Source organism: Nannobrachium achirus (assembly GCF_963921795.1).
Source record: "Nannobrachium achirus genome assembly, chromosome: 9".
Lineage (NCBI taxonomy): Eukaryota > Metazoa > Chordata > Actinopteri > Myctophiformes > Myctophidae > Nannobrachium > Nannobrachium achirus.
The window spans coordinates 19,306,024-19,331,893 of record NC_137818.1 but is presented as its reverse complement, the minus strand read 5'-3'; the positions used below and the strand labels follow the sequence as shown (position 1 = coordinate 19,331,893).

At 41.3% G+C, this 25,870-nt stretch overlaps 1 protein-coding gene across 1 annotated transcript in view; it reads left to right on the top strand.

Annotated features, from left to right (window-relative positions):
* kcnd3 (potassium voltage-gated channel, Shal-related subfamily, member 3) overlaps positions 1-25,870 on the top strand; it is a gene marked incomplete at both ends in the record, with an annotated part of 260,216 nt that overhangs the window by 231,102 nt on the left and 3,244 nt on the right. Inside the window, one exon of the mRNA XM_080732609.1 lies at positions 16,908-17,009. Within this exon, the coding sequence (XP_080588735.1) occupies positions 16,908-17,009 (102 nt within the window). The remainder of the gene's footprint in view (positions 1-16,907; positions 17,010-25,870) is intronic.

The following is a 25,870-nucleotide window of genomic DNA, read 5'->3' as shown; positions in this document are numbered from 1 at the left end:
CTCTGTCTCTCTACCTCTCTCTCTTTTTGTCTCTCTCTTTCTCTCTCTCTCTTTCTCTCTCTCTGTCTCGCTCTCTCTCTCACGCACGCACGCACGCACGCACGCACGCACGCACGCACGCCATAAAGTATAGTTTTGACATCTCTTTGTGAAGGTGACCTGAGACTGTTTTGTTTATCTTGTGAATAATCAATCAAGTAGAGAATGAATATACAGTGTACTTCCAGAAAGATGATGGATCCTAGGAGAGGGTATTTCAGCGCATGCAGTCTGTGGAAAGAAATGGTTTGGTTTGTTGCACTGCAAAGTTTTGCTGGACCTTTCGGTGCCCAGATATGTGTGAGATACTGTATGTGTCTGGCTGTCTGAAGACTCAATTTGCCCAAAATTGATTTTCTCCATAGACCGGCGGTTGGTTCCTTCACTGACTCTCTGATGAGCCTGCAAACGCTCAATTTCGTGCTCAACTCGTGCGCATGCATGTGGACACAGACATCTGAGCGTCTGATGGAAAGCAGTAGACCGCGATTGAAGTAATTGATTTGTTTCTCCATATCAAAACATCAAAATAGTCAGGGACCCACAAGCCCAAAAGCTCAAGGAATAGGGTTGAACCTGTGATGTCTTGCCGTACTTTTTATTTCTTTTATTTTATCTATTAGTTTGGTCATTAAGGTCCACAGATTGAGAGGTTTGCTCTGCCGGAAACATCGCGAAAACAAAAGTTATGTCCATTTGTATATTCACTATCCCATTGACTCCACTACACAGGAACAGAAAAATATTAAAAAAAGAAAAAGAAAATCTGCTTTAAGTAACATGCGAGGGGTCAAACTAGGGGTTCTTCATGATTCTTAATCCATTACAAGCATTTGTTTTGCATGAAAAATATTCCTTGGACTAAATTTCGGCCTGTGAAAACTGTGAAAAGTGATGAGCCATCAAAAATAAGTAAAAAAAAAGTGATTTCACAGGCTGAAATTTAGCCCAAGGGATGCTTGCAAATTCTGTGGACCTTAATGACCAAACTAATAGATAAAACTGAAATTAAAAGTACGGCAAGACATCACAGGTCATCTCACATTCTGGGTGAGTGGGTCCCTGGCTAAAAGGTATAAATGCTACTAAGACTTGGTCAAAACGTATATGGCTGGACCAAGTGGACCATGTGTGAAGAGCCGGATGGTTGTAACTTCATCTGTCAGAGTTGTTCCAATAAGTTCATGTAGAGATTTTGTTGTGCCAGTTTAAAGGACAACTTTGTTTTTTGTTTTTTGTTTTTTTTTAAATGGTTCATATTTCAGATTGTAATTGCAGAAAAAAAAATGTATTGTTAAAATGTTTTCATTTACTGCTTTCTATAATTTTAGCAATTTTAATGATTTCGATTTCAGTGGGTGGGGGCATGCGTACAAGTGGCTAAATATGTCTTTTTAGACACAATAAGCCCATTCCCAAGAATGCACTGCAATCTTTCATGGGCAGATGTGACTTATGGGGGCTAGTAGTGTTACTATAAATAGTAATAAAGAAATCGCCAGCTTATTGTGTCTAAAAATACATATTTAGCCACTTGTACATATATATGCCCAACCCACTGAAATCAAAAGGCTAAAATTGCTAAAACAATAGAAAGCAGTACATGAAACCATTTTAACACTCATCTTCTCTTTTCTCTAATTGCAATCTAAAATGTGAACCCTTGTTGGAAAAAAACTAAGTTGTCCTTTAACCCCACAAGACCTGAGGCTGATTCTACAAGTGTCTGAATCCTAAAAGTTTTCTGAAAAGCCTATGTTGCTATATCAGTGGTTCTCAAACTGTTTTATGTCAAGTAAGCCTTGCCGAGCCATGAGGCCCATAGGGCAGGAGGCAGGAGCCTATCTCCTGTAACGACAAGTACACCCCTTGGACATGACGCTAGTATGTCTCAGGGACTTACCCCCAATCTGAGTGCTGCAAAGCCCTATCTGAAAATGTTTCAGGGACCCTAAGAAGCAAAGATTAGAGTTATTAATGTTTATTAATGCTTTAATAATATATTATTCAAAGATTTTAACACTTTGAACACTGATGAAGTCAAAGAAGTCGATGAAGATACAAAATCTATGATTATTTTGTTCAATCTGCAACACAATTGTGTACAAAATGTAGTGGGGTCCCTGCTTCATCTCCCTCAATCAGCTAAGGGATCCTTGGCGTGAAAAACATCAAAGACCCCAACCATTTAGCAAATAATATGGTACATTTATTTCACAGAAGCGTTGATCCAGTATTAAATCGGAATGTCCTTGCTCAATCTGGAGAATCAGTAAGGCTACAGTGGGCAAAGTGAAATGAATTCATGACCAATTGATCAGATTGTTGCGTTTGTCTCTCTGCTCATGCCATGCATTTCTCTCACCTCCCTCCCCTCTTTCTCCCTCGTACAAAACTCCACTTCCATGTAGTTTCCATTCAGTGCTTTGCTACAATGGAAGAAATAGATTGTTTGGGCCAATAGTTCTATTTACAACCATGAAAAAGCAAGCAAGGCTAAACTGAAGGGATGTGTTCTTTCTATCTCTCCTCCGCTCCATTCAGTACCGGTGACAAAGCCCACTCTTTTGCAGTGGTGTAAAGTAGCTACAGTAAATACATTTACTGAAGTACTGTACTTTAGTACAATTTTGATGTATTTGTACTTTATTTGAGTATTTCCAATATCCAATACTTTTACCTCTATTCCACTAAATATTATACTTTTACTCCACAATTATTTGAAAACTTTAGTTACTACCTGTAGTTACTTTGCAGATATAAATTATAATATTACAAAACCCACTTTAGCCCGATTTTATACCTTGGCTATTTGAAAATATAAGATCTACAAGCATTGCATCGTGACGCATTGTGAGCTTGTAGATCTGCTATTTTCAAACATTTTGTACTTTTACTTTTTGAACTTTAGGGTGCCCACACACCAAAATACCTAGAGTGGAATCCGCCAATGCATTTCAATGAGAATGGAGCGGTTTCATGCCAGTAGAGGATTTCTGCAAAAAACGCTCCATTCTCATTGAAATGCATTGGCGGATTCCACTCTAGGTATTTTGGTGTGTGGGCACCCTAACAGAGCATTTCTATAATACAGTATTGATACTTTTACTGAAGTAAAAAATCTTGAGTACCACTGTTTTTTCCACCACTGCTCTTTTGCCCCCTCTTGGTGCCGAGTGTGTGGCGGTCTAGGAACAATCTAAGATTTACTATACTGAACCGCAAGTCTACTCTGTCTCAAAAACGTGCGTACATGGGTTGGGACTTTTGGTGAAAAGTAAAAGATCTCCCCAATTTACGTCGCTATGCCAATTAATTCCTTCCCACACACATTTCTAGGTGTTGGCAACCTGGCTCATCTCCAGGTTGATAAATGGCGAACTTTGAGTGGAAAGTTAGCAGTAATAATTCATTAATTCATAATGATGAATGTATGGCAGAAAACGTTGTGTACGGGCATTAGTAAATTAGTAAATTAGTAAATGTGTGTGTGTGTGTGTGTGTGTGTGTGTGTGTGTGTGTGTGTGTCTGTGTCTGTGTCTGTGTGTGTGTGTGTGTGTGTGTGTGTGTGTGTGTGTGTGTGTGTGTGTGTGTGTGTGTGTGTGTGTGTGTGTGTGTGTGTGTGTGTGCGCGCGCGCATGCTCGTGCATGAGTATGAGTGTGGGCCCACGCATGAAGTGGACTGTTAACTTTCATGTTTTCTCTTGGTTTTTTGAGCGGTGGTCACAACGCTCCTATACGTGGCCGTGTGTGTGGGTCTGTCTGTCTGTCTGTCTCCGTGTCTGTCTGTCTGTCTGTAGCCTGCAGTAACCTTTTCTGACCACACATGTTAAGGGAGGGGCGCTGTTGCACACACACACACACACACACACACACACACACACACACACACACACACACACACACACACACACACACACACACACACACACACACACCACCGCTCAGTTCACACGAGTGTGATTTTTATTATGAGACAAGCCTGAGGAAAACCAATTCAGTCTCTCAGCTCCAAATGTACAACTTGGCAACACTTAGCTTATTAGTGTCAACCTAACAGGTGGTGTTGTGAGTGCAATTTCTAGGTTAACTAGCTTATCCTCTTCGAAGTAAAGTAATGGGACCAAGCAGACTTCTCATTCGAGCATATGCTGGTTTGCGTCCCAGAGCTGGCAACATGTTTTAGCCCTGGCTTGGTTCATTGGCCATTCCTTTGTGTGTGTGTGTGTGTGTGTGTGTGTGTGTGTGTGTGTGTGTGTGTTTTTTTGTTGTATCCTGTTGATGCTGCCATTGCACAGCTGGTGTTATTTGTATTTGGTATCAGAAAACAAAATGAAAACATGAAAAGCCATCACTTCTTGTGAAAATCTTGCGCGTCCAGCCGTCCACTGAAGTCTTTGCAATGTTCTGTTGGCACTTGCATGTGTGGCACACAATGGACACACACACACGCACACACAGTCCATTGGCAGAAGACTTTGGGGATGAAGGTTTTATTTTACGCATTTCCCAAACAGCCAGGCTGGTGGAAAGGGTTTCCATTACAGATTTAAAGCGGCTCATTTAAATTCACCACATCCTCAGTTCTGGAGGCTGGAGGGTGTTCATTACGTTCACACTTACACGGCTCCCAGGTCATTTACCAAGGTTTCTCCTACCTGTCACTGTACCGCTACTGTTTGCTAGACTGGTACTGTAGATAAGGGAACATTTCAACTGCGTGACAATGATAATAATGGGATGGAAGTGACCATATTACAGGTGTAGTACGTTCTCAAGGGAGAGAGAGAGAAAGATAGCCAGCAAAGAATGCACCCTTTGACAATAATAACCACTTTCAACTTGTTAGGCGTTCCTATTTTGATACGCAAGCTTACACTGAGCTTGTAGATCGTCTACTTTCGCTATTTGCGGTACGACTAAGTATACAATATATCGTCGCTGACGGGCAGAAACCTTGTATCTCCAAGTTTCAAATGTGTACGTTTTTCCTTTTCTTTTGTAAATCAATGCCCTAGATCATACTGTACAAAGGTGTCGCACAAAAGTAGTGAAAATAGCAGATGTAGAAGGTGCGAGGCAGTGTGTGCTTGTAGATCGGCTATTTTGACAAATTTAAATCGCTTTTAAAATAATAACAAAAAAAGGAAGGTTTTGGACATACAAGGTTTACACCCGACAACGACGATATGTTACGACCGCATCCTTCATTCCAGTCCGCTCACAGACATAAGATACAATCCCTTGGCATGGTGCTCGCTTGCGTTGCCCTCTGACCCCACTTTACCTAGTATAGTGGACACACTGTCTGAGACAGTCGAGCCAAATGGTTTCCATTTGGCTGATGTCAATCCCCTCTAACTGAGCAATTGGTGTGTGTGTGCGTGTTAGAATGTGTGTTCACGTTTCCCCCCAGTGAATACCATCCTCCCCTGCCTGTTTGAGGCTAATGAATGGCCACTATCAGGCACGCGCACACATAGACATGAAAGGGGGCTTGAGCCCCTGCCCTTTTATCCGTCTGTAAAAAAAAGTGCCCTCTCCAGACCATGAATGCAGTTTTCACTATGGTGAAAGAAATGCAAATGCCCCTCTTTTCATGCCATACATGAAGGCAGCGTTCAAGAGAATTGCCTTGTTCAAACTCTGCTGAACTTGAATGCATCGTCTTATGTTGAAAGAATTGCCCTCTCTGTGTAGAAATCCATGCCGTTACGCCACATCTCCAGTATTGCCTTTTTTATGCTTCGTTTTGTGTGGTATCAAGTACTGAAAATAGCCGACCTCCAAGTCTACAACGCGTCGCGCTGCGACGCGTTGTGAGCTTGGAGGTCTGCTATTTTCAATATTTTCACCAAAAGGCCCTCTTAGAAATTTCACCCCCTGCCACATTCTCTGTACGTCCCTGGCCACTATCCATGGTTTCATACCATCCTCCCCAGCTGTTTGAGGCTAATGAATGGCCTATACTATCCATGGTTTTTATACCATCCTCCCCTGCTATTTGAGGCAAATGAATGGCCCCTATCCATGGTTTTCGCTCCCTCCAGCGTGCTCTCAGCGATGTTGCAGCAGCAATCCGGGCTCAATTTGATTGCCGCTGCCTGCAGGCTGTGCATGAGAGCACAGATGTGGGGCCTGAAAGACACTGGGGTCCCCGGGGACCCCCGGGAATCTGATCAGAGAACAGTGAGTTCAATCTAGCAGGACAGAGTGGTTCAGTGGGTTCAGCGGTGGAGAAGTTTTCAAATAATTGTAGTCAAAGAGAGACGTTCCCATTGGCCTATAGCTCAAAGAGAGAAGGCTCCCATTGGCCCAGCTCGAATGCAGCTGTGATTGCTGTGCCAGCAGCACACGTGAGCACATGCATGTACGTGGCGTTAGATTTTTATGTGGCGTACGCTCTGTTTTCTGTTGTATGGTTATTTTATGAATGAGGGCCAAGTGACACATTCACAGGGCTGGACCGACTGATGCAGCCCAGCCAATTACAGAAAAAAAGCTATGAAATTGTGTGTGTGTGTGTGTGTGTGTGTGTGTGTGTGTGTGTGTGTGTGTGTGTGTGTGTGTGTGTGTGTGTGTGTGTGTGTGTGTGTGTGTGTGTGTGTGTGTGTGTGTGTGTGTGTGTGCCTGCGTGCCTGCGTGCGTGCATGTGTGTACGAGGTGGACTATTCATGTTTTGTGGGAATGTCCCAAAGTACAGACTTTATGACGTGCTATTCAGGAGAATATACAGCAAAATCAGAGGTCAGGACTGGTCTGCTTATCCTGGGTGATCCATCATCGCCAAGTCTTCTCCCTGCACCTTTGGCAGGCTGGATGTTGTGAAGGGAGATCATTGTGGAGGATTTACATGTACAGTATGGTTCTCTCAGCTTGGAACTGTAGCTTGCGTTGAGAAATTGTCACTTTAGATTAATAACTAGGTGGATATCATTTTCATACTTTGATTGTCTTCGTATTATGTTCACATGTATGTTTTTCTTTGTTATTTTCTCTTGCACTATCAACTGCAACGATATGCTGGTTTGAATCCCATGCTCTATGCCAACAAGTACCGAAGTGTGGATCATTGGCCATTCTTTATTTTGGTGTCCTGTTAAATTGTGTATCACACTTCCATCGTGCTGCTGGTGCTATATTAGTACAGAGAGATGATCCCTTTAGCAGGTTGCCTGTCATGGAGGGAGGGAGAGAGAGAGAGAGAGAGAGAGAGAGAGAGAGAGAGAGAGAGAGAGAGAGAGAGAGAGAGAGAGAGAGAGAGAGAGAGAGAGAGAGAGAGAGAGAGAGAGAGAGAGAGAGAGAGAGAGAGAGAGAGAGAGAGAGAGAGAGAGAGAGAGAGAGAGAGAGAGAGAGAGAGAGAGAGAGAGAGAGAGAGAGAGAGAGAGAGAGAGAGAGAGAGAGAGAGAGAGGAAAAAAAAAGGGGTGGGAATGCAATTTCCGAATAGTAAAGTATAAAATACGGCTAGCATGATCAATAACACAAGATAAATATAGCTGCAAGCAGCGATAAAGTGGCCAAGGTAGAAAAAGTAGGAAAGCAAAAAAGCATCAAGGGAAAGCAAAGAAGATATTAAAAGAAAAACTGGAAGCAGTGTTCTTCCGAACAGGTCTCCGGCAGGTCAGGTGTTTTTTTTTTGGCCTAGTGGTGACTATAATAGGCCAAAGTCAAAAGGGTACCACGTGTTCTTTGGCCTTTCACGGCAATCGGACGCTGCATGCGGGATTTGAGGCATTTTGTTCCAAAAATGGGTTTTGCAAAAATTTACCCGCTGGTGGCGCTATAACAGGCCAATGTGAGAAGGGTGGCATCTGTTCCTTGGCCTAGTGGGAATGTGCGTGCAAAATCTCACACAAATAGCAGGCTGCGTTTGAGACATTTTGTTCAAAAAGGAGCAATCCTGCAAACCTTGGAATTCAATGTTAGCCAATTAGATAGAATATGATATTGGACAAATCCATCATGATTACATCACTGTAGAGATACTGTGTGCCCATTTGTGTGATTATCGGATAAAATCTGAAGGAGTAATATCGAAGAATGCGTTTTCGGCCTTCTGGTGGCGCTATAAATGACAGACTCTGCCGATTTTACACTAATCGGCATAGTTATTGGTGAAAGCACAAATTGACCTCTACACAACATGTATGCAACAGACATAAAATAGTTCCAAAGAACTCAAGGTTTTAACTCAATATCTTTATTTTCCAACTTTTTCATTAGTTGTCTTTGTTGAAGAGTTGGTCATCAGGTTGTAAACCTTCAAAACAGAGGGTTAACAACCTAGCCATTTTCAGGCATGTCTTTTAAATCACAATGTTTTCAAATAATTCAAGTAGTAAACGTCTTCAAATAAAGTTTTTAAACATTAAGTATTGTGAAGTCTGAACCCAAACCAGCACACGGAAACAGTTCTCAAGGTGAAAACGCAATAAGCGTTGTTTTATTCAATGGGGCGTTCCCCTAAAACATGAAATAAAGTTCTTCCCAAAACCGGGGCTTTTAACTCAAAATATGCTTCTTTCCAGAACTTAACAAACAGGGGTTACATTCGAAACACATGTTTCACAGTATGCCGTTGCTTCCATTAACACATGCCATTTCTCTTCCAAGATTCAGATGCAGCTCCTAATTTGCCTACAATGGGAACAGATAGAACCACCATTAGCAATGTGGCAAAATACAGAGCAAATGAACATAGTGGAGTTTTGCTTACTGCTCGCTGGAAGAGTCCCTTCGAGAGCCAGCTACACAGTGAAGCAGAGCTCGGTGGTTAAGAGCAAAAACATTTGGATTGCCTGACTCTGAGAAGCTGTGTTGCGGCCAGGTGCTGACAAATCAAACTGATTGCAACAAGCAGCCATCTTAGCTGCTGCATTCTGGGAAATGTAGTTTTTCTGAAAACCAAACAAAGCCATCAGTTAGATTCAGTTCACATGCAAAAAACAGGGCCTGGATAAAAAAAAGATATCAACTAATCAGCCGATCTACAAGGTTAAAACAAAATAAAGTCAACAGATCTGCTGATTTGGAGGTTGTGATTTGCCATCCAATTTGCGTGATTTTAGGCCAAAATCTGTAGGAGCAGTGTTGAAAAATGTTTTGCAAGAATCGGCCTCATGGTGGCGCTGGAGGGCCATATGAGAAATCAGGCAGCCAAGGAGTGTGTGCAAAGTTTGGCATGGATAGGGGCAATGGTAGCGGAGATATGAATAGGGCAAAAGTATGATGTCACACGGACAGAGTGACAGCCGGTGGAGGTTTCGATAGTAACTGCGACCTAACAGTCGCAATAATACTCACATCTCTTTAGTTAAATGCTTACATTAAAGAAAGAGATGAGGCCACACCCCAAACAATAGTGGACACAGGCAATCATCCACAACTAAACACTCCTGACAATATAAACTAATAAAAAAAAACTAATCAGCCGATCTACAAGCTTAAAACAAAATAAAGTCGACAAATCTGCTGATCTACAAGCTTGCCATTGAACTCAAAACACATCAATAATCAACTTAGCAGCTTATCTACAAGCAATAATTACATTCCCGAAATGAATCTTTTTACATTCCAATCCCAAAACCAGAAAGAAACATTTCTGAGCCACATGTTCACTTACCAATTTATCTTCCAGCCAGGTGAGGTGAGCTGAGGTGAATTAATTAAACTGAATGAATGAATTAAAACTGTTAGAAATAGGAATAGTTGTTGAAATAATGAACAGTACAGATCTGCAGCAGCTCCAGTGATGTGCACCTCACTGAGCAAACTGCAGACTGACGGTTTTATACTGGGTGTGGTGATGATTGTCAATTGCTGCGCAGCTGTGTGACTGATTGTGACTTGGGGACCGGGACCAGGGGCGTCACAAGGGATAGGAAAGTGGGACTGAGTTACTAGGGCCCAAGTTGGAGGGGCCCTAGTAACTTTAGCTATTGAAAAATAGCAGATATACAAGCTAACAGCGCGTCGGTGCCGCGCTGCGAGCTTGTAGATCTGCTATTTTTGAAAAGTCGTGAAAATGTGTGCAAATCTTTGAATATATGTGTTTTTTTAAGCGAACATTTGTAACTCAAATTTTGCTTCTGGGGTGTCCCTGGAACTAAATATTTTGAGATGGGGGTCCGTGGCTAAATACATATAATTTTGGGGGTCCTTCACATGAAAAAGTTTGAGCATCACTGACATGGAAACATATGTTTCTTGCACACATTTTCAATTTTTTTTCAAAAATAGCAGATCTACAAGCTCGCAGCGTGGCACTCGGTGCCGCGCTGTGAGCTTGTATATCTGCTATTTTTCAATAGTTAACATTCATGGGGGGCCCGCTGTGAATCCTTGTACCCAGGGCCCAGAATTTGGTGTGACGCCCCTGACCGGGACCAAAACATTGCATGTGGAAATGAAGAAAACATTCCATTTAAAAATAAAATGAAACTAGGAATAAGTGTCACTGCGGCTGCTTTTTCCTATCCATAACCATAGGTCAGACAGGATTGTGTCAGTCTTTCTGCAGGCTCGCCATCTTTCAGATTCAGTTCTAGGCAATAAACCTGGCCTGGATCAAAGAAAAAGGCCAAATGAATAGAAAAACAAAAATTCAAATAATCTGCTGCACTACAGGCTTGAAACAAAATAATTCCATTAATCTGCCCAACTAGGCATTGGCATTAAACTCAAAATACATCAATTCAATAATCAACGTTGCAGCTAACATACAAGCATTACATTCCAAAAGAAATCGTTTAACATTTAGATCCCAAAAACAACATAACATTTCAGAGCACATGGTTAGCTTACCAAGTCACATTGTTCCTCCATCACACACAGCCAGTGTATCGAGTGGATCGGGTAGGTATGGTCAGGTGAGGTAAATCTAAAAGCCAAATTATAGTATGGGTAAGTATAATGAATAAAACTGTTAGAAATTGGAATAGTTGTTGGAATAATGAACAGTGTACAGACCTGCAGCTGCTGCATAATGTAGCAGTGAGTAGCAGCAACCAGCAGCACCATGCAGCTTCCAAACAATCTGAGAGGGGGGGAGTGGCTTCAACTCAACCACTATTTATACTCTTGCTTAAGAAGGTTGCCATGTTTGGTCGGGTTGCCATGTTTAGTTGCAATACCAGGGTTTTCACGGCAAAATGTTGTAAAATGTATTTTAAATGCATGAGGTAAGGCTTGAACAGGAGACTTCTGGAATGATAGACAAAGGCCTTACCATGTGAACTATGCACAGCTCTGCACAGTGAGAAAATATTACTTTGAATGTTTGTTTTAGAGGCAGAAGAATAATTTGCATAAAACCGCAATATGAATTGAATTATTAAAAAAGCATGTTTCAATTTTTAAAAAAATCCGATCTGACATATCTTTAGATATTGGTCCAAGGTTCATGTAAAAAAAGTTCCGTGCACGTGACGCGAAAGTTCCGGAATAAAAGCGGGTTTAAGTGTTTTACAAACTGCTCAACATTGCGGAAAATCTAAGGGCGGAGCTTACTTAACAAAGACACAGATGTCTTCCGCTTGAGTCAAGGCACGCGTGTAAGCAAGTTGCATGTCTTCAAACGAAACGAGGCATGACTTATGCCCCTTTAAAGTTTGAGTTTTCAAACGCTTCGTATAGCGCCCCCCTTTGGCCAATTGGAGTAAGATTGCTTTCAGTGATATTTGGACTAACCCTCGACATATTTGCCAAATGCCATGAACGTGTCACTTTGCATGTATGATTTAGAGGCAGAAGAATAATTTGCATAAAACTGCAACATTGAGTGAATTATTACAAAATAATGTTTCGCTTTAAAAGAAATCTGCCGAGACAGATCTGACCGCATTGGTCCAAAGTTCATGTAAAAAAAGTTTCGCGCACGTTACGCGAAAATCCCAGGAGGAGATAGATTTTGACTGTTTTTCATATAATTCAAAATTGTGGGAGAAGTAAAGGTCAGAGGTCAAAAGTCAGAACGTAAAAGTTGTTCGGCATGAGGAGACGCATAAGTGTATACAGGTTTCATTGCTGTACCTGAAACAGGGCATGAGCTACACCAGTTCAAAGTTGGCATTTTTCAAAGGCTTCCTACAGCGCCACCCTTTGGCCGATTGTTGCGAGCTTCGCGTTTTAGCCGTTTGGCATAGTCCTCTGCCATACTGCCGAGTTTCGTAAAAAGCGACTGCACGGTCTAGCCACAAGTGAAAAAGTGGCGGAATAATGATGAAGTCCAATATCAATGAGTGACCATTTGCCACTTCGTAGCCTTGGCCACTAATAAAAGGCACAAAGCATTATAATTTACTTTACTGTTCGAAATAATGATTTGTTGGCTTTAAGTCCAGCGATTTCTGTGTTAGTTTACCCTTCGAAGCTGACGTCAGCACCAGGAAGTTGCTGAGAAATTTGCTGAGTGGGCGGGCCGTGAATAGGGTCTATTTGTTGAGACGGAGCGGCAGTGGCTGAGGAGGAGGCCACTTGCTGAAACTGAAGGTTCCCAGCTCCCCCCTGGGTTACTGTGGAATGGAATTGAATTTTTATAACACTTTTCTAAGTACTCAAAGCGCTTTAAAATGGTTAATTCATTCATACATCGGGAGGTGAAGTGGCGAACAGTGGACGCCAGCGTCCTTACTTCCCACATTCACACACCAACGGTGGCAAGCACACAAACCGACTCATTGGAGGCAATGTGGGGTTCAGTGTCTTGCCTAAGGACACGAGGAGCCGGGATTCAAACCGCTCCCGATGAGCAGGTTGGAGCCTTGCATGGTTCCTTCCGCCATGTGTGAATGGGTGAATGTAATGCACATTTTGAAGTGCTTTGGAGAACGTCGCTAAATCCAACATTACAAGGACTGTAGTTAGATGATTGGTCAACTTGGAATAGGAAATATTACATTTAAGCCAAAGAGAGGCAAAGCAGCTGTGAATCATGCATAGGCCTAATGCTACAGTATATACAGTACTGTGTATGTTTTTTTATTTGCGAGCATGCATGAATGCATGTGTGTGAGTGTCTGTTTTTGCGTGTCTGTCTGTGTGTTTGTGTCTATCCACAAAGCTATACGTGTGTGTATCTCTCCCAAAAGGTTTTCACGTCTGTGTGTAGCGTGCTTGTGTTTGCATGCTTGTGTTTGCGTGTGTGTGTGTGCATGCGCGTGTGTGTGCGCCTACGCGCCTAAGAAGTGTTAGTAATCCAGTTTATCCCTCTTAAGGCTGGTTCCCTGCAGACTAAACCGCCTGTAATCCCACAGCATTAGTAAGTTAGCTAACTGCTGGCCAGTTCATGGCTTTAAATGGAAAGCCAAGGAGAGCGGAGCAGCCAGTATTACCATATATTACCTCCAGTACGAGTCAACAGGTACTTCTGCTGATGTATTGGGTGTGTAGAGAAGGCTTGCACTCAAATACACACTCTCTCTCTCTCTCTCTCTCTCTCTCAATCTCTCTCTCTCTCTCTCTCTCTCTCTCTCTCTGTCATGCACACACCCACGCACGCACGCGCGCGCACACACACACACTTTCATTAACATCTCAGCGGGGGTCTGTGGACCCCATTAGGCAAACCGTTTGGTTACAGTTTACACAGCTCACATCTCGTTGTAGATATTTCTCCTCAGCTTAATAATCTCAGCTCAATATTAAACTCAGGGAGCGTGTGTGTGCGCGCAAACACGCACGCACGCACACATTACTGCAGGGACTACTGGAGACGAGATCCAGTAGAAAATAGCAGACTGCGACGCGTTGTGAGCTTGTAGATCGGCTATTATTCAGCATGTAAGTGTAAAATCTGCCATTATTATGACGCCATCAAGGCCCGACAAAATACATTTTAGTCATCAAAATCAACTGTAGATAAACTTTAAAACTAGAGTAAAACTACAACTTTTCAGATGACCAAAATGAGATTAAAACTAAATGTTATTATTATTCCAAAAATGACTAAAACTAAATCAGAATTTCCTGTCAAAATCAACACTGCGTCACACCCCCGGTACAATATACAGACACACACACACACACAAAACAACAGCACACACACACTAGGGCATTCACCAACTATTCGAATATTCGAATATTCAAATATCAAAGTCACTATTCGACGTTGTTCACCGAAGTCGAATATATAGCTTGGCTAGATAGGAAGTCATAAGAATGAGTTGTCAATGCCCCTGGTGGATGCATTTGTTAATGCTCTATACCAGGGGTTCTCAAACCTTTTTAGGCCGTGACCCCAAAAATAAACATATTTGAACTGGGGACCCCCATCCTGACAAGCACTTGGAATTGTAGGTATTCACAGGTTCCACAGATAACCTGTGAGGCGTTGCGAGGCGTTGTGAGCATGTAGATCTGCTATTTTCACAATGTTCGCCTCTTGCTTACTTAATATTTGACAGTTTGGCCAGTCCTGTCGAATATTCGACTATTCGAATACTTTGAGGTCGAATAATTCGAATACTAAAAATCACTATTCGTGAATGCCCTAACGCACACACGCACACACAGACACAAGTGCAGTGAGTCTATAGGAGAGAGTATACAGTCCAAGTTGTTAGAGCAGAATCCATTCCCAGTGCTGCAGACAGCATAGCATGCATTATGTCCTGTGGATGTACAGTATGGAGAGTTCAATCAATGGCCTGCGGCGCTTTCCTTTTTGTTCCTGTCGCACTTCCCCTCATCACCGTTTCTGTCTTCCCTTCCTCGGCGGAGCCATTTGACAGCGCACGTGCGCGTGTGTGTATGTGTGTGTGAGTGAGACAGAGAGAGAGAGAGAGAGAGGGAGAGAGAGAGAGAGAGAAAGGGGTGGGAACAAAGATTGAGTGTTCCCATCAAAGCTTCTGTACATGTTGGTTTAATACAGACAAATTCAGGGTGACACCGACACAGTGAGTTAGAGCTGGAGATGTGGCACATTATGCGCCCGGATGTTTCCCTTGATTTATTCGGCATAAACAAAAAGCAGCGGCATTTCAACCAAGGCGAAGGACGGCTGAGCAAGTCCAATTCTAAACGCAGCGGCACACATACAAACACAACCCCATATGAGATTAAATGCTGTATTTTCAGAGCTCCAGGCTGACACTTTGATACCCAAGCAATTCACATAACGTTTGCCTTACTCTATTCATATATTATCTGCCTAGGGCTGACTGAGTACTAACTAAAAGAAATAAAGTATCCTGTAGTCACCATAAAACATTTCTTCTGTCACAGGAGATCAGAGGAACTCAGTGTGAAATCGTAACTGCAGCGCTACACCTATAGAGCGTTCGAGAACGTTCTGTTGCTCGCAGACGTTCAAAGGCCTTAGTGGCAGCTTGAGATTGTAATAACGGATATACAAATTGTATGGGTATTTCTTTTGTGGGCTACAGTAGTTAGATAACCAACAGCTGTTTCCCAGGGGGAACTCATAAGAAGCATTCAGGGCAGCCCTGTTACAACCTGAAACCGACTGTTAGGTTTAAGCATGCCATGTGACTTTGAAAGAGGCCAGGAATTGTTCTTTTGGTCAAAATGGTATTCCAATCTTTTTGAGTCCAGGGTTTTCCTCATGGGTCATCAGTATGTCCGTACACGGATATATGTGTCCTTGGCAAAGACCAGATTTTTTTGTTTTACACACCATTATAATGTTCTTACTGTATTTTGATCATAAGACCCAATTACTGAATGTCAAGTCTGCAGGTTTTCTTCAGAATATGTATGACACTGATTTACTACAACTCTATGGCACATTATGAGTCCACTAGTACTAGTGGTCTTCATATGTTTTATTTGTAAGACCTCTATAACTCTGAGAGTGTACTAAATGGAACCAAATTGATATGATATAATTATGATATACATGTATCAATAAAGTACTACATGTAGTACTTTATTGTCAGTTTGCACTGAAATTTGTCTTGCGACACAGCAGCCAAGTATGCAAAACATACTGTATATACAGTACACACACATCTGACATAACACAAGGAACAAAACAGGATTGCATACATAAAGATATACAGACAAGAGCTTTTGATTGATTGAAGACTTTATTAGAAGTTTGCATAGGAAAAGGTACAGTTTCATGACGGTACAGTTCACTGGTACAAGGTCTACTAAAAGGAGATCCATGAAAAGACTAAGCTTATTTCCACTGGAAACCATTGAAGTATCTCATATAACATTGAATGACAGACAAATAGAACACAGTACTATGCAATAGATATGTAAAGAAAAACAAAAAAGAAAAAGAAAAAGAAGAAAATGTCCACCGCCTAGCCTACCCCTGACCAAACTCCTGATTAAGCCCTATTAATTTTGGTTCCATTTGTACACTCTCAGAGTTACAGACCTGTTATGGTTATTCAGGGCTATCCATTATAATTATAAAATCGCTATGATTTATCACTCATTTTCCACCACGGATCACTTCCTCATTTACTCAAAGCGGACAGCAACAGGAGTCATCCAGACGCCGGAGGACTAGAGATGGGGTTTATGGCTCTTGGAAGTGAGCCGGATCTCTGGGATCCGTTCCTTTTAAAGAGCCTTTCAAAAGACTGTCTCATTTTAGTACTTTAGTTACTTTAGTTATTTACATTTAGATTGCAAGTAAAGAATGTTTGTACTTTTCCACAACTGTTCATTAGAAAGGAACGGCTCCCTATACTGCGAACCGGATCCCATCGCTCATTTCAAAGAGCCGTTCTAAAGACTCGATTCGTTCGCTAACGTCCCATCTCTATGGAGGGCCTGGTGAGATTTGCCGGGGGCATAGAATGTCCACGTTAGATTAGACTACCCACAAGCCAACATGGCGATGACCCCTGCTTGTGGACCAGACTGACTGACTGTTTTTTCTTCCTTTCAGAAAGCCCGCCTGGCCAGGATACGAATATCCAAGACGGGCAGCACCAACACCTTCCTCCACAGCAAGCGCAACGGCCTCTTCAACGAAGCCCTGGAGCTCACGGTAAGACCTGTCACTCACCCACACAAAAAACACACAACGTTCTCTGGCCTCCGCTGATACCGTATGTCACTTCCTCAGCTGATAAATCGGATCAAGCATAGCATTATTATATTCCTGCAATATAGCTGAATGGGTATTGAGCCGACCTGGGAACCAAAAGGTCCCAGGTTTGATTCCCGCTTGATTCCCGCCCCCACGGCAATGTGTCGAGGTGTCCCCTGAGCAAGACACTTTACCCCGAACGGCAGTGGTGTAAAGTACTGTACTTAATGTACTTTACTTGAGTATTTCCAATTTTCAATACTTTTACTTCTACTGCACTACATCTCGGATCCAAATATTGTACTTTTACTCCACTACAATTATTTGAAAACTTTAGTTACTAGTTACAGTACTTTGCAGATTTAAATTATATTATAAAACATAAAACTTTAGAAACTAGACAACAAAAAAGAAAATGTCAAAAAACATACTGACTGAGCATAAAAGACAAAGACAAAACAAAGACATGATACTACTGCTACTGTACCACTTGTGTGAAATATAAGATAATAGTGAAAAAAAATAGTTTAATTCATATGAATTGAATGACTTTTAGGAAGAGAGTGACCTATAAGTCACAACTCAATTTACAACTGTGAGGTATTTGTACTTGAGTATTTCCAATTTCCAATAGTTTCTACTTCTACTCCACTATATTTCGGATGCAAATATTGTACTTTTACTGTACTACATTTATTTGAAACTTTAGCTACTTTGTAGATTTAGATTTTTATTACTAAACATACATTAGCCTCTTCAGCCTATATTTATGTTTTGGCCATTTGAACGCATTGTGAGCTTGTAGATCTGCTATTTTCAACCACATTTGAAAACTTGTGAAACAGGACATTCTGCATAATGAGTACTTTTTAGTACATTTTGATACCAATTAATACTTTTGTACTTTTACTCTCAAGTAAATTCTGAATTCCAGACTTTTACTTGTGACAGAGTGTTTCTACATTGCAGTATTGATATGTTTATTAAGTAAGACATATTTTTCCATCACTGCTCCTCGCTCTGGTGTCCTCCTCGGCTCCGCTCCAGGGGAGGAGGAGGCTAAAGGTTTGTTGCGGTTCTCACAGAAGACAGTAAACAGTAGACAGTAGCTCTGGCGGCTGGCCTGCCCTTATTCCTGTTCGAATTCCTAGAATGCAGGCAGTTCCTCTTGGAAGTGGCCGACTGTGATCTCGTTAGATAAGCTTCCCCTCCTAATGTGAGTCTGTGAGCCCCACTGGGGGGGGCGACGGTCCTCGGGCGACGCAGTGGGAAATGTAAACATGGCTCTGGGATGTTCTCGCTTCGACCAAAAATAATGCAGTTAGCGACAAGCGCTCCATCAGCCCAGGGTTTGCAAAGGGGAAAAAAACAAGTCCTCTCTCTTTCCTTTATCTCTATTTATCTCTTTGTCTCGTTCTCTCTCTCTTCTCTTCTCTTGTTTATTTGTAGTATTGCAAGGGATAAAAGCAGTATGATGTCAGAAGTAGGGCTGCAATGTACAGTTTATCTAAAATCCATCATCATGTGCAATACACGGTACATATCGCTAAAGACAGCTTGGACTGTCTGCTATACATGGTATACATGGAATACATGGACGAGGCATCCATGTATTCTCTGCATACAGTATCAAAACTGATTATTTTAAAAGAAAATCAGTTTTTTATATAATTCAACATTAAAGTATTATTTTTTTTGTTTGTTTCTTGAGATTAGAAGATGATGTTTTAAGGGTGAGAATTTGTATTGCTAAGTTGGTCGTGTATATATTCTAGGGGTGACCCCGAATAGTCGAATAGTCGACTAATCGATCGAAACGGCACCTAGTCGAATGGCAATATCTTAGTCGAATGAAAAGAAAAATGTCCATACTCCCAAAAGCGACGCGAACGCTCACGTTTTGAGCTTGCAGATCGGCAATAAACCTATGCCATCAACACAACAGCACTAGAGTTGTGTTTTAAGCTCTCCTTTTCTCTTTCTCCCCCCGACGAGTTACAAAAAAAAGGCCATTCGACTAATATTCGACTATCAACACGATGACTAAAATCATAGTTGACTATACAAATCCTTAGTCGGGGACAGCCCTAATATATTCATTGTCAATAACAGCTGTTGCAACAATGTTTTTACTAAAACCATGTTGTTGGAATAGAAATAGGCCTGTAATCAATGTATTTCTTCATTGTTCTTTATTGTCACGGTTATATGATGGCATCAAACCTAAGGCAAGAATACTTTTAAACTGTACACAATATTTGTTTACTTATCGCGAGTCATATCGTCATTGCAGCATTCAAAAATGTTCTCTCGTATAACACGTTTTCCTAATATCCTGCAGCCCTAGTCAGTAGTTATGTTCAAATATCCAACGAGTCTACCGTTGTCTTCTTTCATTGAATGACACGATACCAATATTGATATTCCACTTTGGTAACATGTTATTTTTCTTGGCATACAAACAGCTATTTCAATTCACAAACAGTCTCCACCAGTACTGTTTGCCCCAGATATCTGTAGCATGTTTATTTTTTCTTCTCTCTCTCTCTCTCTCTCTCTCTCTCTCTCTCTCTCTCTCTCTCTCTCTCTCTCAGTGCATTGCATCACATTATTATTTAAAGCTGGCCCGCTCCTGTGTGAGAGCCAACACTTCAATTGCTGAGCTTAATGCACAAAGCCCATTTGGGATGAAGATGAAGAGAGATTTTTTTTTTTAGCTTCATGATTCCTCTTTTCGACCTTGTCTTACCCGACCAGGATAGCACGTGCATCCATGTTGACAGAAAAGTAGACCAAAGAAAGTAGACAGAAATGGTGCCATCTTGTTATAATGAGCATTTGCACCAATAATATGAAGAAAGTGGGTGACGATGTGGTCCTTTAAGCAACTGAATTCACAGTCCTGTGGAGTCTAATGTTGGAGGTCAGCTGCTCATGAACTGGCGCTGCATGCATGCAAGCTAAAACAAACTGAGACAGTTTTAAATGTCAAATGATGTCAAACTGAAGCGTTTTGACTTGAAGGGGCAAATCTCCTGTAGTGTAAACAGCAGCCAACGGTGTGATTAAAAGTGTAGAGAAGCTGTTCTAAAAAAGAAAAAGAAAAATAAATCTTCTGTACGCCTTTCCCTGATTTCTAAAACCAAGATTCTGAAGCCTTTACTTGGCTTCAACCGTTTTATTTGGAAAAACACAAGAGAAAACCATATCTACTGTAGCACAACAGATGCAGATACAGTCATAAAGTGATGCAATACAAATGAAAATAAATCACTAATACGAGGTACTACACACATTGAGATTAGGAATGAATGACAATTAAGTCACCTTTTGAAGAGTACTTTACAAATAGGAAATTGCGGGAAGGAGTTGTGATCACTGCTTGAGCCAATTCTATTTTCTATTTTTGTGGCCATAACATTTGACATGAGATCAGCAGGTTAAGTGGTTGACAGATCAGCAGGTTAAGTGGTCAGATGGCTTGGCTCAGGCTGTGTGCATATTCAGACCACGTTTATTCTAATGAGCGATCAATCAATCCGTCTTGGATCAATGGAACCGATAGTGTATTTTAAGCTCTTATTTAGGTTAAAAATAAATAAAGAATACCATGAATTTTTTTTTCTCCATTAAAACTTTCGTAATTTTAATATCATTAAAATCCCCAAAATATATTTTTTATTTCTCCCCGGAAGCCGATCCTAGTAGATGAGCAATAAGCTCATAACACATTGCGATGCGACGTGTTATGAGCTTGTAAGATCTTCTATTTTCACTACTCCTTAAAGACAACTCCAGACTAAAAAACATCTAGGCTCATTTTCCTACTTATATTGATCCCAAATGACTGTCCATGGGGTCTATTAGGCAGAAATGCCCCCATTGTCCAGTTTCCCCAGCAGAACCCAGCAGCCCTCATAGCATAGAGTGGAGCCCATAATAGCCTGTTGTTTTTACACAATTTCTTTTTTGGTCAAAAGTACTTTTTTTAATAGATCCCAGGGACATTCATTTGGATTTGGGACCCATATAATAAATCCACACTGCATGATCTGGGGCTCCATGTCTGGGGCAAAGCAGGACAGAAATACTATAACTGTGCAGCTGAGAAAACACCTTGTGTGTTACTGCTGTGTTAGGCACGCTGCTTTACTTTAAGCAGTGTGTGAACATCACACAGTCACTGGCCTGGAGAAAGCTCTCTGTCATCAGCACTTGGATATCGTTGCTGTCCAGACAGAAACCTCTTATCTCCATATCTATGTGTGTTCTTTCGCAAATTAACTTGTTCGCAGCCAGAGTAAATAAATAAATTATTCATGCCCAAAAGCAAGCGATTTTTCGCTTTTCTTCCCTTTTCAAGTAGTCACAGAATATTTAGCTCTAGGACGATTGATCACCGGATTAAGGTTTTCTCTATGCCTCCGCGAAACGCTCTCCAGTTATTGGCGGTTGAATATGACACGTCTATAACCCACCAGCATGCAGACGGAAAACAGGAAATGTGTCGATCTGCTACTTTTTCTATGTTTGAATTTGAATCCTGAAATGTTACAGTTTAGGAGATGTGAGGTTTCCACCTGACAGCGACGATATAGCAGGCCTACTACTGTATGTACCCCTCTCAGCAAGGAGATGTTTTTTTTTTCTGCTTACTACCAGTTGAAAGTAACTATATCTCAGAGGCAATTCAGAGGCAATTAATAACCAAAGTAACTAGTAACTATAAAGAAGTCAAGTAACTAGTGGAGTAAAAAGTGCAATAATTGCCTCAAGTTATGTCACAACATGTCACAACGTGACATGTTATGAGTTTGTAGATTTGCTATATTCTTTTTAAACTTTTACCTTTTACCAAAGAGTAAATCTACATTGTGTTTTTGGTACATTAACCACCACCACTTACCACAACGAGACGTCCGTTTAACAAACATTAAATTACTCTGGCAGAATACACAATGCTTCATTCACCTTTGCAGCAGTCGACGTGCTGCAAGAGCCAACATGATCGGGGGGCTAGTGGGGCTTTTTTTTTTTCTTCTTTCATAAGCGCTGCATGTATAAACAGCTCATACACAAATTCTACAGGGCAATGATGGCAAAGTGTTTGCGCTGACTGATGCAACCCATTGAAAGCCTGCAAATCTGGAACAGTGCTGCACCTCTGACAGGCCTAGGCACAATGATGTCTCTCTGCTGAGGGCTGGGAAGAGCTGTACTCTCACACCCTTCATTACCATGAACATTTCTATTTTTAAAACAAATAAGAGCGTGTGCGTTGACTGCAGTCTTATCTGTGTTTAAAGAAGTACTCAAAAATGTTGTTGCTTGAGTAAACGTAACAATACCACAATCTAGAAACACTCAGTGACAAGTAAAAACTAACTTCAGCTGGGTCACCACCCACCTGACAACCAGGCATACTTAATGAACTGGTGGCTGTGGCCACATAAAAACATAATTTTAACACTTTCTGTACACTTTTTTGGAATAAATCTTCCTCCTAGTATAATCATAATACCTAATCATCATGGGGGAGAATCATGGAACCCTGTCTTTAAAGGAGCTATAGTCAACTTTTTCTTGAAAATATTTCATAAAAAAGATCAAGCTTCATATATGTGTTTCTATTCAAAAATGACCACAAAAAGCGTAAAATAATAATAAAATAATCATTTTGGCCATTGTCAGGCCGACTTTGTTTATATCCCTCTTCTATTTTTTTATATGGATTGATAAGGGATGTAAACAAAGTCAGCCTGACAATGGCCAAAATGATTATTTTACCACTATTTTATGCTTTTTGTGGTCATTTTTTAATAGAAACACATATAAAATATTTTTGAAACATTTTTTTTATTTTGGCGTCCGTTTCTCAAGAAAAAGTTGACTATAGCTCCTTTAAAGTTTTCTCCTTGACTTATTTTCATTTCTTGATTTTTTATATTATTATTATCTTGTTGTAATATTGTAGTGTTGTTGTTAGCACTGTCTTGCAGCTCATGCTACAGACACACCATCATTTTGATGCTTGCACCTGTATGAGTATGAGTGACTCAAAACGTAATTAATGTATATCCATATTAACCACTTAAATCCTCTATACTTCCTAAGGTTTGCCTGTTTTCACTGAATGTTCGCCTATTATAACATGCCAGAATAGGTCGCTATAGGGTTCATGTGGTTAATATATCCCTCTTAATAATAGTTAAACTCATACTGTATCACTGTGTCTTTTGGGACAACGCCTCAAAAATATACCAGTGAAATAGGCTATATTTTGTTTAATGGAGGAAAGAAAAGTTACACCGCACGACCTTCACTTTCTATTGTGCTTGGGTTAACAAATAGATTATTCAAAAATAATTCCATGTAAACAGAAAAGAACGAGAACCAACCGCAAGCAGTGTGCATTATTCAAAAGCCGGGGTCCCAGCTAGCTAACGTCTTAGGCTACAACTACTGTTGTTATAGTTTTGAGATGTGATCTCTCCTGGCTGTGTTGGAAATGGGGACATGCATGTTTGTTTACATTGCCCGCACGTCTTGAAGGGAATATTTGACTGTATATTGTCATGCCGGAATATTACCTATTTATATAATCCGCTTGTTAACATAGTCAGTGGCCTGACAATGATGCGTTCTGTGGGGACAATAAATATGGACCAATAGCTTAACCCATTTAGAACGGGTACACCTTATTGTGTATCATTATTTTATGCTTTAACTATTGAAAAATAGCAGATATACAAGCTCACAGCGCGGCACCGAGTGCCGCGCTGCAAGCTTGTAGATCTGCTATTTTTGCTATTTTTGAAAAATCAGAATTTTGACCCTATTCTAAAACCCTATGTTTCTATGTCAGCAATCTGGCCAGCCATCGTCAAAGAAAAGGTCCTTTTCACTTAAATGGAGCTCAGTTAGTCTATTCTTGAGAGACTACTATGTCAGTGGTGCTCAAACCTTTTCATGTGAAGGACCCCCACAACGATATGTATTTGGCCACGGACCTGCATCTCAAAATATTTAGTTCCAGGGACCCCCCAGAAGCAAAATTTGAGTTACAAACGTTCGCTTTGAAAATACATGTATTCAAAGATTTGCACACATTTTCACGACTTTTAAAAAAATAGCAGATCTACAAGCTCGCAGCGCGGCACTCGGTGCCGCGCTGTGAGCTTGTATATCTGCTATTTTTCACTGGTTAAAGCATTCAATAATTCTAGCCCTAAATGGATTAAAGTAAACCCTGTTTGAACCGCCACAATCCCAACAGCGTCTACTGTATGCCCCCACGGGGACAGTGGTCCCTTGTAGAGTTTCTTGGAGAGGGTTGGTTGGCATGAAGGCTGGCATCACTCCCACTGCCCACTCACTACTCTGACTCACCTCTGTGTGCTTGGCAGGAAGTCAGCCTCGCATCCCAAAGCTACCGCAACACAGGAGTAGAAAATAGCAGCCCAGCTTGTTTCACGGGCACGCGGGCACACGCTGGCAGTGGAAGCCAGAGGACCATGGCAAAAACAAGTCATTAACTAGTCATTGCCTGCAGCCCACCGTATGAAATCACGGAGGCGGTGGGGGCCCCCGCGACGTCGACATGTCACGACCGATACTTTTCATGTCACCGCGGTGTGTTGTCTTTCTGCGTGCACTGGGCCGTGTCACAATTTTGTCCCTTCTGCCGTGAACTGATGCGGCCGCCGCGGCTCCAACTGATCTTTTCAGACGTGACTTTCGGGGGCAGGATGCTTAATGTCCAATATGTCTGCCTGTGGCGTGATGACCGAGGGTCCTGCTGGCCCAGTTGAACGTTACTCAATAATACTAGTGAGGAATGACGACCAGTTAAAAGCTAGAGCCCAAGACGACGCCAGGTTTTTGGGTGCCATGCCGATCCCACTTTTGGAGAGTTCTAGCTAGACCACCAATTATCGATGTTTTAAAACAAGCAAAGTGAAGTCAATTTGAAAACCTTACATTTGATAGGGGGAAACACAGAAGAAAACCATTAAAAAACAATCAAATTATAATAACAGATTTTGTTATTATAACTTCAATCAATTTCAATATATGAAAAGAACATTTATCTTGTATTATATAAATAATGAACCACCAAACAAGCACATCAACTGAACTTTATTGTATTTGACCATTAATCCAGCCATGTTCATTATAGTCAATCTACAACCTCGATCTACTAAAGCTTATAGATCTGCTGTTTTATTTCCCGATATCAGTTTGCACCGATACATATCGAGCGAGCTGCCATATCTGTCTAGCTGTTTGATCGATTGCTTGATTGAATTGATTATTAGAAGTTTGCATGATAAAAGGTAGTTTCATGACAGTAGAGTTCACTGGTACAAGGTCAAATAAATAGGATACGCCCAAGAAAGCCTATGGCTTGTTTCAAGATGCTGTTTTTATCTCATAATAAGATTGAATGACAGACAGAGCTCTATAGTAAACTCTGTTCCTATATGTCTGTGGACTTGACTTTTGTCTCCTTCCTCACGAGATCAACCCCTCTCTCATCAGGAAGCGAGCCGGCTGTCAGCCGCACCGCATTCCATGCACCCTTCACTGTCTACTTATAGAAACATACACCTTTATCCTCACATTCAGACCTTTATGTGCATGATTACTGGTTTCTGCATATCGTCACTGACTGTCGGGCAGAAAGAAACCTTGTATCTCCAAGGTTAAAGTAAACTCCTGCTTCGTCATACAAGACGGACGCACAAGACTACTGAGAATAGCAGATCTACAAGCACACAACGCATCGCGGCGCGAGGCGTTGTATGCTTGTAGATCGG